Below are 13,041 nucleotides of genomic sequence, written 5' to 3'. Positions count from 1 at the left end.
ACTTACTTCAGCCTCTATGGGGCACATGTACAGTACGGCCCACCCTTAAAGGGAACACACAATCACGTGGCTGACAATTTGACAGGACTGCAGCTGCAGGTGCCAGTGGAAGCACTGCTGACACATTGTGCTGATTCCCGTGGAAGAGCCAGCATCATGTGCTTCAAGTCATCTGTTGCAAAACTGTGGGCTTCCTGACCTGCCTGAGAGAATAATATGCATGTGCCCTTTAACTGTGGGTTGCACTGTACAGTTGCAAAATTGTTACTTGGTAATAATGTCTAGGTACATTATTTGTACAGTCGAATCTCATTAATTCGAACACGCTTAATTCGAACTGACGCTCTGGTCCCGTCAAAGTTATGTGTATTTCAATGGGTGAAAACGCTCGGTAATTCGAATGCTAAAGCATTTGCGATGGTTAATTCGAACATACCGCGGACCAACAATGCTCTCAGCAGCGCACCAAATAACGCGGCGGCGCCTCCCACCGGCATTGCTCCGACACCGCCATAGAGCAAAAGCTTAGGAGAGACCCCTTCATGCAGCGGCAGAGGCCCAGTCCGGGCAACGAACTGCCAAGCCAGCAAACGCTCGCTTCCCGATAACAGCAGAAAACGAAACTTCAAGGAGCGGGATAATCTGGGCTGAGCCGGCTGTACCCGGGCGCGCACGGAGACAGTCGAAGGTGAGGGAGTTGAGAGAGAGGGCGAGGGGAGCCACTGCCACCGAAGCGGCAGAGCTGCCGAGGCCAAATCCGCTTTCCTGCCGCCCTCCTCACTCACCTTCGACGGTCTCCGCGCACGCGCCCCCGTCGCCATGTTGGCGCTGTCCGCTCCCTGAAGTTTCGTTTTCTGCTGTTATCAGGAACCGACCGTTGGCCGGCGTGGGCGCAACTCGCTATGTGCTTGCGCGCCGGGAAATTTCACGACTCGCACCGTTCGTTCATCTTGCTATGGTGTTCGAACACTTCAAAAATGTGTCCTTCCGTTAATTCGAACTTCTTTTAATTCGAACAAATTTTCGGGCCCCTTCGAGTTCGAATTATCTAGATTCGACTGTATGTGCACAACTAGATGCCACAGTTTTACCACGCAGGGTTTGGTTTTAAAACACCGTATATTTTTTGTTCCAGCTACAAGACTAACCTCAAGAGAAAACTTAAACGTAAGACATTTTAACTTTAACCTTGCTTCTTCCATTAGCGTTTCTTTTTTTTTTAATGAATGAAGTAGTTCTAAATAAGGTGAAGTGCTGCAATAAAAATTTTGTGGGCCAGTACTCTTCGTATAGCCTGATTATAGTGAATTTAGTTTGTAAGCAAAATAGACGATATGCAGAACCTGCAAGTGCGCTTCTCCGTACACCTTCTTTTACGCAATCTTATGGTATCTTCGACTGGTCGCTTCGGAGCGCTCTGGATCGCTCTCGCGAGTGGCGTTGTCTTCGGCTGGTTGAAAGAGGGTGTGCGCCTTGCGTTCGGCTGGTTCTTTTCGATCGCTCTCCTCCCACGTCGAGCGCTCTGAGGCGCTCCGCGCCCTGTCGTCGGAGCAGTCGTCGAGATGAGAGTGTTTCCAGCAACGTCATCAGAGCACAGCGTCGCCGTTCTTGGCGACGATCCACCGTAGCCTAGGCAACCTAGGTCACAGCATGCTGGCGGCTCAACGAACGGTTGTCCCACCGGCGCATCCGCCGGTTTAGCTTTGGATAGGCGAAACATCGGACGTTAGCTGTAGTCACGTGGTTTCGCATCTGCCGTTTCCTCCTCCGAGAGCGAGTCACACGTTCGGTGTGCATGTTTGTCCTCTACCTCTGAGTTCGGGGAACGCCGGATCTGCACGACTCTGCTTCGGGGGATGGATGCGACCAGTCGAAGATACCATCAGATATCGGCCTTCTGGCTAGAAATGTAATTCAAGTATGATAAATGTGGGTCAATGACATCATTCCTGTCACTGTTTGTTCCCCACACCGTCCACGGTTTCAAAACATGTGTCTCATCTTTAACAGCACTACTAGTAGGAAAGCGGCCCTCTTCAATAGGAAAAATTAGCTCTGTGGGAAAGCCTGCTTACAGACTTGCGTATCGTCTATTATAACTGAAGGTGCATATAATAAAGGCCAGTGGCAACAAAATATTGCACTATATATACAGTTTCATTAATGACATTGTAGCTACAGAGAAGGGTTCATGCTAAATTATGCTTATTAAATGTAAATTAGAAATAGTGCGTAGACATCCACAGTTTCAGTGCTAAAACCGGAGAGGGGAAACTTGCTATTAGTATTACTATATTATCTTGCTTTATAAGTTGCACCTTTGCATGAGCTACAGCACTTTAGTAAGCAGCTTCTTGAAGAGAAATTTAGTATAAAAGAATGATATGCTCTTATGAAACAACATTATGCCTTTAGAATATTATGCTAATACTTGTAATTCTACAATGCAAGCATGCATGTGTGCATGTGTGGTAGCATAAATGGAACTGTTTCAGTGAAATAACAACTTACCGTATCTATTCGCATATAGGTCGACCTTTATTTTTTGTAAATGTCACCCAAAATAAGCTTTTGACCTATATTCATGACCAAAAAATCTCTGCATATATTCGGGAACAAAGCTAGCATCAGTTCTGAGCTAACGGAGTCCCTCCATTGTGCCCGCCGTGAAGCCAGTCTCGAGATTATTCTCACTGGCTTCAAGAAATGCTGCATATCCAACGCATTCGACGGCACCGAGGCAGACATTGTTTGGGTTGCCGAGGATGCCTGCGAAGCATTTGAGGAGGACGACTTCTTAGGCAGTTCAGACGAGGATGCCACTTGTGGCATTGACTAGCGAGATTTAGTAATCAAGCCTACGGTAAATAAAGGTCTGTCATGGTCAAAGTTTTTCGTTTTTCTAAAAAAGATATGGGTAGGCCTATATTCGAATTATAATTTTTTCATTATTTGACACGTTTAATCTACCGGAGTCAACCTATATTCATGTTTGACCTATTTTCAAGTAAATACGGTAGTCACTGATTCGATTTCTTGTGTTTGTATATTTTGTATAATCATTTACCTAAACGTGCTTCCTACATACAGCTTGTAATTTATCATTACAATAGAGCTCACTATGTTTTCTTTAGGATTACATTGTCAGAACACCCAGTGTTGGGAAAGAAAACTGTGTGCATGGTGTTTGATAATGTTGCGTTGCACAGAGTGTATGTATACATGAATGTTTTAAAGTTTATCGTGTCATAATTTTACTTTTGCTTTCAGAGCGTGGTCCTAGACGACTTTGTGAACAGACGTAAGTTGTTTTTTAATAGTCACATAAACTTACAGCTTCCGGAAGGGTTAACATAATTCAGGTATAGATTACTGTGACACACAGTAGAATGAGTGTGTCATGGTGTGTGGTCATATTATAAATTACTATCAACTATTATAAGGAAAAACAGAAGCATCTGTTTGAGTGTCCATATTTTTACTCATTAATGCTATACCCACTTGTTTTTGCATGATACAGCATCATTTGACATACAGCTGCAATGCAATTAGGAAACCTTAATACTCCTAGTGTCACCTTGATTGTAAAAATCGTCATGTTGATTTGACTTTGCATATCTAAGAATATAGTCACATTTATGTGCCAGGCTGACAGGCAAACAGTCTTTGTGCTATGTTTGCTCTAAATGGGAAGTTTTGTTGCCTTCTACTAGATGGGTTCTAACTCATATATCACTCCTTTTTTTTTTTTTTTGTCAGAAAGTCTACTTTGTATGCATCTGAGCTTCTTCACCTAAATACATTTGCCAGAACACTGGAAACTGCAGCCAGAGATAGACCAGGCTCCCGTTCATCAATATCTTTATCCTCCATATGATGCATGCATGTATAAATTGGTGCTACACTGGCCTTTAAGATCGAGATCAGGCCAGTATTTGTGAGCAGAGTAATAGAACGCTTTATCCATATATATAGTCAACTAAGTCTCCTGATAGGAATTACTTATATTACAAGTTTCATCAGGGCATAGTTGAGTGAGGCTCTTGAAAATGAAAAAGTGACGGGTCATGAGGAATGGTTTTCACCTAGCAGCATGCATAAGTAGATTGTTACTGAAACAATTGAGAGTAACAAAATGCATGAAAGGAAAGAAATTTGAAACTTTGGAGGTTGTGTATATGTTTTAATGTGTAGCAATTTGCTGGCTATTTCAGTTGTGCTACGTGGTGCAACCTGAAGTGCATGACTACCTGCGCGGCCAATGCAAAAAGTCACAGCCCTGAAGGCAGGGCTGTGACTTGTTACATTGGTAGACAGGTTTCTAGTGTGTTTTTCATATGCTGTGCATAGCATGCTTGTGGTATTAATGTGATGTATCGTCACAGTTATTATTTAGCAGTGTTGCTTTTATTATGCCAGGTGTTTCAGTGACGACATAAAGGATTATTAAACGCAGTGCAGCAGGAATTAAGACAAAATTTTCAGCAACACATTATTCATGATGAGAGGGATTGCAGTCCATATGATAAGTACTGGTGGATGGAATAATGAACTACGAGTCACAGATAATCTCTAATTGACGACTCTAGGGTTCATCTTGTAGTTGAAAAAATGAAGCCAGTCAATATGCAAATCATGTCTATTCATTAAAAACCCTGTGTCTAGGAGCAGTGTGGAGAAATACGTATTCAGAACATGCAGTGAAATAAATTTTCTATTACAGTGGATGTTCTTTTGTACTGTAGGGTATGTCAGTATAGCGTACAGAACTTTAATGTAATCACTTAATAGGGCAATTGGTCACTAGGAAGAATTTGCAATGTCCTGCAGTTGGGCTAAGCACCAGTGGCAGACTTGGAGCTCAGAGGAAGATAAATTGTGCCTGTTTTGTGTCAAATGTCAACCACAGTTGTTCCACATTATGGGAATGCAGCTGCATGCTGACAATGTGTTCCTCTTGTTTTTCAGTCCAGCAGTGTCTATGATATCTCTCCCAAGGTATGTTAACTTAAAAAACAATTAGTGATACAGTGTTTCAAAGGACACCTGAACAACTTTTGCTATCTTGAATGAGAACTCACACAATCAGTATTGCATGTGGTCATGGTCATCTTGACCTAATATATTTATCTCCATATTGTGGGGAACCTGTAAATTCAAGCAAAATTTTACTCACTTTGGCTTCAGTGCTTGTCTCGCCATTCACTGCTTACAATCTCAAGAATGGTGGCATATTACATTGGGGATGTGTTGCATTAGTATCAGGAATATTTTGGAGAGCAGGCACAGAGTACGTGGATAACGTTTTACAGGGAAGATTGGAGATAATGTAAAAAAAAAGAAAAGGTCAGAAATGGAAACAAAAAATAAAGCAATGTCTTGATGTAGTGCTTTCAGTGCAGGCTGATGCCTCCCAGGGCCTAGAAATGTTATCAGCTGCATGAAACATATGAATGTTAAAGGGGCCTTGAAACACTTTATGAACATAGTACTAGTAAGAAAATGTTGCCGATCTGTCGTAGAGGCTGCTGTCAACATTTGAGCTAAATATTGGTACAATCTTGTATCAAACACAGCGAAAAATCGCTTGGCCTCGCTTCCTCAATGCCGTCACATCAAAAGCAACTGGCCAGCCAACACTATTGGCTGATTTTGCGATCGCAAGAGCATTCTCAGTAATACATAATCGCTAATTTTGAATTAAATGAAAAATATAATGTCTGTGATCTCGACAAGACCGAAAAATCATTTGATCTTTGCATTGTGCGTAGCTTAGTCATCTGTGTGCGGCCTCCAAGATGGCAGCAGCATGCTGCTTAGTGTAGTCTACCGCGGCCGCCATGGGGTACCGCAATGAGCCCTTTCGCCGCCGCGACCCTCAACTTTTGGCCAGACCTTTGCTCTCTTGGCTTCTTCGCTGTGTAGCTTCTAGCACGCTAGCGGAGACAAAAAAAGAGAGAAAGCTGGGTAGCGATGCGATAACTCCACTTATAGTTGGATTTTAAAAGCTTTTGTGGCATGAGATTTGTGAGACGTCCTTTGATGGTGAGGTCATTCTATGATTAATTAGAAATGTGTTTCAGGGCCCCTTACAGGCTAATTATGACAACAAATGGGGAGCCTAGCCGGATTGTTTTGAATGCCTGTAACTTCACTTTATTTTACCTGTTGAAAACATTCTGTGTGGGAACTCTTTCCCTGGAAAGTGCTTCAGAACCAACAGTTTGTAACAAAATAGTTTGTAAGAACGGTTTGTAGTTCTGTTGTTTTAAACCATTACTTGGACATTATGAAGTGTGCACTAGATGGATTCAGAAGTTGCATGCCATGCCGTGCCTGTGCATAAAATGTTGAAGATGTAGTTATGTCAGCATTTGTATGTGCATTTTTTTTTCTTTACAGCCATCAGCGTATCTATGAGTGGCAGGAATCTAACCGGGCTCCTGCACTAGATGCTATGTCATTCAGAAGTTACCCGACAATGAGGTGAAAATGTTCCCTCTCAGTGTGTGCCTTACTAAGGTTTTGATTGCATCTGATATGCTGCATCTCAAAAATGATAATTCAGAACCTGCCAATGCATTTGTTGCAAAGTGACCACATATGCTTTCACTACAGTGTGATCTTGGGCTGCATTGAAAACTAAGGCTGCACATAGTTTCCAAATATGATGTGTTGAGCATAATTTGGCTTTTTTGCCTTCTCAAAGCCACACATTTAACAGTGCTGAATGGTTCTTGCACATGTATGCTTACAGAAAACTGTACTAGAAATTGTGGGCTGTGCTTGTTTGGTTTTATGCGCAAGGAGCAGGCGATGATGCCATGATTACCTTTATTGGTTTTATGCCATTTTCTGCTGTCAAATCTTCTGCCTCTTGCATGCATCGCTGGCTCATATGTTTGGCAGCATGCATGTCATTGCTTAATGTCAATACCCTATATCTCTCCTCCAGGAGTGCAGTTATAAGAAGCTTTACCTGGGCATTTCATTTAGCTGTAACACATATTGTGCATTGTCCAACCTGTATAATTTAATGCAACTAAGAATCTTGTGGTTGTGCTTTTCTGTGTAGATGAGCTTGAGCTAAATGTAGCAAAAGTACAGTCAGTGTCATAATGCTGAGTTTTTTTTTTTTTTTACTGGAACTGGTATAAAACACAGTACTTAAAATGCATTTAACCCTTACCAAAGGTGAAAAAACCAAGTGTTTTGTGGTAAATTAATGTTATTGAACTTGGGCTACTACTGTTGGAAAAAAAAAAAGGCACCACAGTAGGGTGTTGTCTGCCCTTTGAGTCTATTCATGGTATTTTAATTTATCCCTTGGAAAGCATACTTGGTGCCTACTTTATATGCATACCACTTTGTTGTTATTGGGACCAGCTTTGTACAAGTGAGATTAGCTTGCAGTACTTCAGTAGCAGTATGATGTCCTGTTGCTACATTGAGATGTTGTGATACCACTGATTACGATGTCTTATATTTACACCATGTTGACACCGAGTATAGAGAAAGAAAAGAAAGAGCACAGGATCAAATGCCATTGTTTTGCTTCCGCAGGGTTGATAAGTGCAGATCGACACATCAATTGCATCATCACCAGTGGAGACATTTATAAATGTGCTTCTGCTTAAATTCCTTCCTGATTGGTATTAATCAAGTTATACACAAGGATGGTGCACCATGGCAGGTTTTGTAAAGTGTCAGCTATTATGGGAGTGCTTGCCTACTTAACCAATACAAACCAAAGTATGCTGTGGCAAGGCTTACCGAAAATTGTAAAAAAAAAAAAAAATTCTGTGCAATGTGAACTCTAAATGTTCATGGTGACTTGATATTGTTCAAAGTCTAGTGCCAGACGCCACCATGAAATTTTGCCTCAAAGCAGTGAGCAGTTTTGGCAAGATGAACATTTATATTTGTATCCATTAATGGTGCAATGAACACAGTGTCACAATTGTGAGACATGAATAATCTGTTTTGTGAACTGCACAAAGGCACTTTTGCCAGGCAATCATTGCTCTTTTTTTTATGTATGTGTGTGTACTTTTGGAGGTTTTCGTTCTTGCAGAGTTCACTTGTGATCAGCACAAACCCATCACACAGGCAAGTATTGATGCTGCAGACTTGTGAGAATGTGATTTGATATGTATCAGTACATCTGCAAACAATGCCCTAAAATGGACATTGAAAGATGGTATTATGTTCTCGTTTAACATTTAATCCAGCCTTTTCTATTATGCCTGATATTTTTATGTAAAATATAAAAATTGACACAAGGCTTCATGTCAAGCCACAGAGCCTTCACTTAGCTTACCACATAGGTAAACTTTACTGCTGTCAACAGTTTTGGGATGGCAAGAGAAGTGTCAAAAGTTTCCCAAGTGAATGGAATTTAAAATGATGGTGTGACTGAGCCATTGCATGTCATTGGAGGCGACAGCTTTGCTGAGTGTTGTATGTTTTATGCCATCATATTGTGCTTGTTTTGGTATGTTTGTGAATTATTTATATGAAAATGAAGCTGTAAAAGGACCTGTCATAAGAAGACTTTACTTGCTGTTAATTGTGCAGGCCTGATGGCTTTAATGACCTTTGGTAACATAGAGTTGTACAATGTTGAAAATGGCAGAAGCTTGTTGTTGGACATTCATGAAAAAAAAAAAAAAAAAGAGTAAGAAATACAAGGTATCAAAGACATTTTTGCTTTCATACGAGTAAGACAACCTGTGATCTTTTTTTTTTTTTTTTTCTTACTCGCCCACTTGCATGATTGACCCCCACCTCATATGCAATGAACAGTATTCATGTTCCTATTTTAACTGCTACCACCACTCGTGTTGAAACCTTAATGTTACACCTGAGCTCACATACTGTATAAAAAGTACTGCTGGCAAGGTATAGAGAAGTACCTTTTTATTCTAGCTAACCACCATTAGTGGTAGTACTTTCACACAATTTATTAATAGGTCTTAGGTCTTGTGGCAGTGGGTAACTATTTGATTGCTAAGCATTCATAATGTAAGGAACCACTTTCAGAAACTTCTTGTGAATCTAATACTACAGAACTATGCTCTCCTTATCAGATTCAGTATTAGGGGTCAAATATTGTAATGTATTTAAAGGACATATTACACCCAAATAACTAACATTTAATGTTGGGCATAATTTCATAGAACGATTGAAGTTTGTCAGATATTTATGAAGTTGTTTGCTTCAACTTTAAGTGGCATGTCTTGTTCCACATAAACTGCTGCTTCTGTGAGAAGCTGAGACTTCAAAGGTTTTGTAGGCAAGATCTGCGTTGTATGTTTCTATTTGTTGTGAAACTTCTTGGTGATACATTTCAATCTCTTCAGAACCTTTTGCATGGGTTCTGGCATCAAATTCTTTCCTTACCCTTTTTCTTTGAATTAATTATGTTGAGAATGCCTATTAAACCACTTTCCATGCCACTAAGCTTGGGTGCTGCAAAAAGCTTTGCACATAATTAATTTCAATTTCAGATGCAAAGACTAGCTAAAATCAATATTGTAGCTGACTAGCTTCAGTTGTGTAAAATATTATGTCACACGGGTGGTCACCCATTGCTTCTGTTGGGGCGGGGGGTGGGTGCCTGCACATTCGACAGCATGTTTTGCAGCGAAGCTGTTAAGGGGAGTTTGTAATGGTTTTCGTGCAGCAGCATGCGACACTGTGGTCGATATCAAATGTAAACGCAACACAACCTGTGTCGGAGCCCCAAAGTTGGTTTGACACCTAAAGATCAACGATTATAAACATAAAGTTACCTTGTGAATATCTTATTCAAATAGACAAGAACTTAATTATATGCATGGTTTTTTATCACAGCATTTCATTAGTTCCTGTGGAAATTAGGTTTCCTTTCCATTTGCTGTTGCTGAGGATCTCATAAGCAGTATTCTCTGCCAAAAAATAAACAATGTTATCTTCTCTTTTCTTAACACTTAACCATAGAGCAAGAGTCCAGATGAGAAACATTTTATGGCATTACCAGGTAATGTCCTAAATATTCTGAGCATGAGAACCTGTATCATGTCAACATCATCTGGTGTAAATGGTGCTGGCACATCATGATCTTGTGTCTTGTGTTGCAAGCTACCCGTTTCTATGATTCGTGCTTAATGTTTTTTTTGTACCTTTATTTTATGTGACATCATTCGGTCACCCACTCGTGCTGGCACCATTGGGGACAGTTTCTCCTGCCTATTCTTGCTCCACCTAATGGACTAATACGAGTTACATAGATTGTTCAATAGTTTCATGCATGTCCAGTATAAGTTTACACAGGTTTCAGTTTCATGAACATTTTTATTGGAACTTGTGGAGTTGCATCTTACAAGTTTGTAAACATGTAGTGTGATGTTCTCCAATGTACAGGACCCTGATGTTGGTGGGGACTTTTTCTCAAAATATTAAATTTAAGTCACACTTTGAGTGCCTGCTGTCGTAAGTGAGCCTCAGAACTGTACATGAATGAGAGCAGCTGTTACAACCCAGCATGATCAACTGTCGTCTTATGTAAACGCATAGAAATATTTCCTGGTTGTGGTAGCTGTGTCCCATATTTTAATTTACAGCTTCGATATTCAAACATTATTATACAGCATGCTGTTTCTATGCTTAATATTCTGCTTGCTTCATAGACAGGTTTGCATGTATGCTTGTGGCCCTGGAGGTACTGTGTGGACAAATGTGCATTTGCACAAAGAAGCCATTGGCACTGTATGCAATACAAAGGGCTACAGACACATTTAGAATACTATGCCAGCCTCTATGATTGTTATGAAACAAAGTTAGTGTTTTTGTGAACTTGGAAGTGAAAAAATGCAGACAGTTTGGGCATGCATATTTGTTTGCATTGCAACTGAATCTTGAGGAGGGAATGAAATTATGGCAGGCCAAAACTCTCTGAATGTCAATTATAGCTGAGAGCATTCACCCTTAAGTTGTTACGAGAACAGGCATGTAGCTTTGCAGACCTCAGTAGGTGGCTTTGCTGTTGTCATTCACATGTGCAAAACTTGCCGTGAAGCAAGAAGTGGATGGACAAGATTATCAGGATATAATATGTTCATGGCAATTTACAATGTAATGGTGTCCATGGACCAGTTTTTCCTCGAGTAGTAATTATCAATCTAGAATTCTTTAGTGTAACCCCTTTGCTCTCTCAATTCTCATAGTTGCCTAGTTCCAAAACCAGAAGAGAAAAGTTCTCTTATGTGTGCATGTGGGCACAAATGCGTGTTTGCTTGAAGTCAATTCTTTGTTCTTTTATATAGTCACAGGCATAGTGCTGTGGTTGGCTGTTGTTTCTGCCTCCTCCTTTTCAAAGGACCATTCTGTCTTTGGGACATATTGCTTTTATGCGTGCATATTGTAAATATGTAAAAAGGGATTCGTGCTTGTATGTGTGTCTTGTTTATTAATTACTTGCCATCAGACAGTGTGTGCCTCTAACAGCTGTGCACAGAATTGCCACATTGTAGATGTCTTCACGTTACTTAAATGCGTGATTCAGTATTTATTTTCTAATAATGCACATCTCTTAAGCAGCTATGTGTGATGAGCAATATATCTCAATCATAGCAATGTGATGCAAACAAGTGCCTTAACTGTAATCAAAACGTACTCAACACTGAGCTGCTTTGAGCTGCTTCGCTATGTGTATGCTTTACAGACATTGGTAGTGTATGTATTGTTATGTGTACTAGTTTCTGCTCTCAGTATTTTTTTTTCTGGTGTCTGGATTCCTGGCATTGTACCACTATGTAATAAATGTGACTGTATAGTTTTAGCCAGGGTGAATTCAGGAATTAAATGCTACATTTTCCATTTATTATGACTGCATTAGTTTGTTACTATGTGTTATCAATGCTTGAGCTTTTGTACGTGCCACAAATACATTTCAATACTCTTTTTCGTTCTTGCAATCGTAAAGACTGAACATTTTCTTGTGTTGCAGTGATGTCATTTGTTGTGTTGTGCACACTTCTCACAGAACTCTGAATAAAACACAGCACTGATTACTGCTTGTTACTCTTATTCTCTTTCACACAAGATTATCACACTGTCTGCCATGCAACCTACCAGCGACACGATTCACCCCAAATTGAATTTACAGTGTGCACAGTCACGGTATGTGTGTGTGTTCATGTATGCCGGGTGACAATTCTTAAGTTTTACAGAATTTTTAAAAATCGTCTGTGGCAAATAGCATAATTTTAGTCCTTGAGCTGGATTATCCAAAGCGGTGTACCTCACTTGCATGATAAATCAAAACACATATTCAACTAATAAAAAAATTCACTGATTAACGTTCTATATGATTACTTTACGGCAGATATTGCAATTTTTGAATTGTAACTGTTGAGTTGGCAAGGCATACGGAAAGGCTTCTGTTCTCTTTCTATCATTTGGTCACACAGGGCCGTCATGCCAAAGACCAAAGTGAAGAAAAATTGTTTGCTAAAATTGTTTCAGAATTTGTAGGAAACCTAGCAGGGGGCGCTTTCGCCATTGTCTAACTATACACTGAAAGTCTGCACTGAAACCTTGGGCCACAGAAGTGCTTGACGACACACAACAATGCCATGTGGAAAGGAACTCCTGTCAAGGTAAGAGCCCTTCAGAAAGATATTTTGTGCTGTGTAGGTGAGCGGCTCGGTATGGCTGAGGTGCAGGATGAATGATGTGGGAGGGGGTTGGGTTGAGGGTATGTCCATAGTTAATGCTCAATGTCTTGAGACTTGAGGATACAGTAAACTGGTTAACTCGAACTCTTGATATCTCAAAATATTGGTTAAGTCGATTTTTTTTTTTTTCGGCCGTGGTGTAAACTTGTTTTTCACCCCTTATCTCGAAAAGTTCTTGCGCCGGACTCTATAGTTATCTCGAAATCTCGACTTTGAAAATACCAGGGAAAAGGCAACGGGGCGGCGGCGTCAGCGTCGCTTGCACTCGACCCGGCGGCAGCTGGCTAGCCGATCCGGCGCCGCGCTCCCCGCTTATCTTTCC

The 13,041-nt window shown here is 40.6% G+C and overlaps 1 protein-coding gene across 1 annotated transcript in view; it reads left to right on the top strand.

The window, feature by feature from the left end:
- The window catches only part of LOC119436990 (cadherin-23-like), an 80,597-nt gene extending 68,544 nt beyond the window's left edge, over window positions 1–12,053 (top strand). Inside the window, 4 exon segments of the mRNA XM_037704043.2 lie at window positions 1,136–1,167; window positions 3,271–3,301; window positions 4,969–4,998; window positions 6,403–12,053. Coding sequence (XP_037559971.1) covers window positions 1,136–1,167; window positions 3,271–3,301; window positions 4,969–4,998; window positions 6,403–6,490 — 181 coding nt within the window. The 3' untranslated portion in view covers window positions 6,491–12,053.
- The last annotated feature ends 988 nt before the right edge of the window (window positions 12,054–13,041 follow it).

The sequence above is a fragment of the Dermacentor silvarum genome, chromosome 1, assembly GCF_013339745.2.
Source record: "Dermacentor silvarum isolate Dsil-2018 chromosome 1, BIME_Dsil_1.4, whole genome shotgun sequence".
NCBI lineage: Eukaryota > Metazoa > Arthropoda > Arachnida > Ixodida > Ixodidae > Dermacentor > Dermacentor silvarum.
This window is presented reverse-complemented; position numbering and strand designations above follow the sequence as displayed.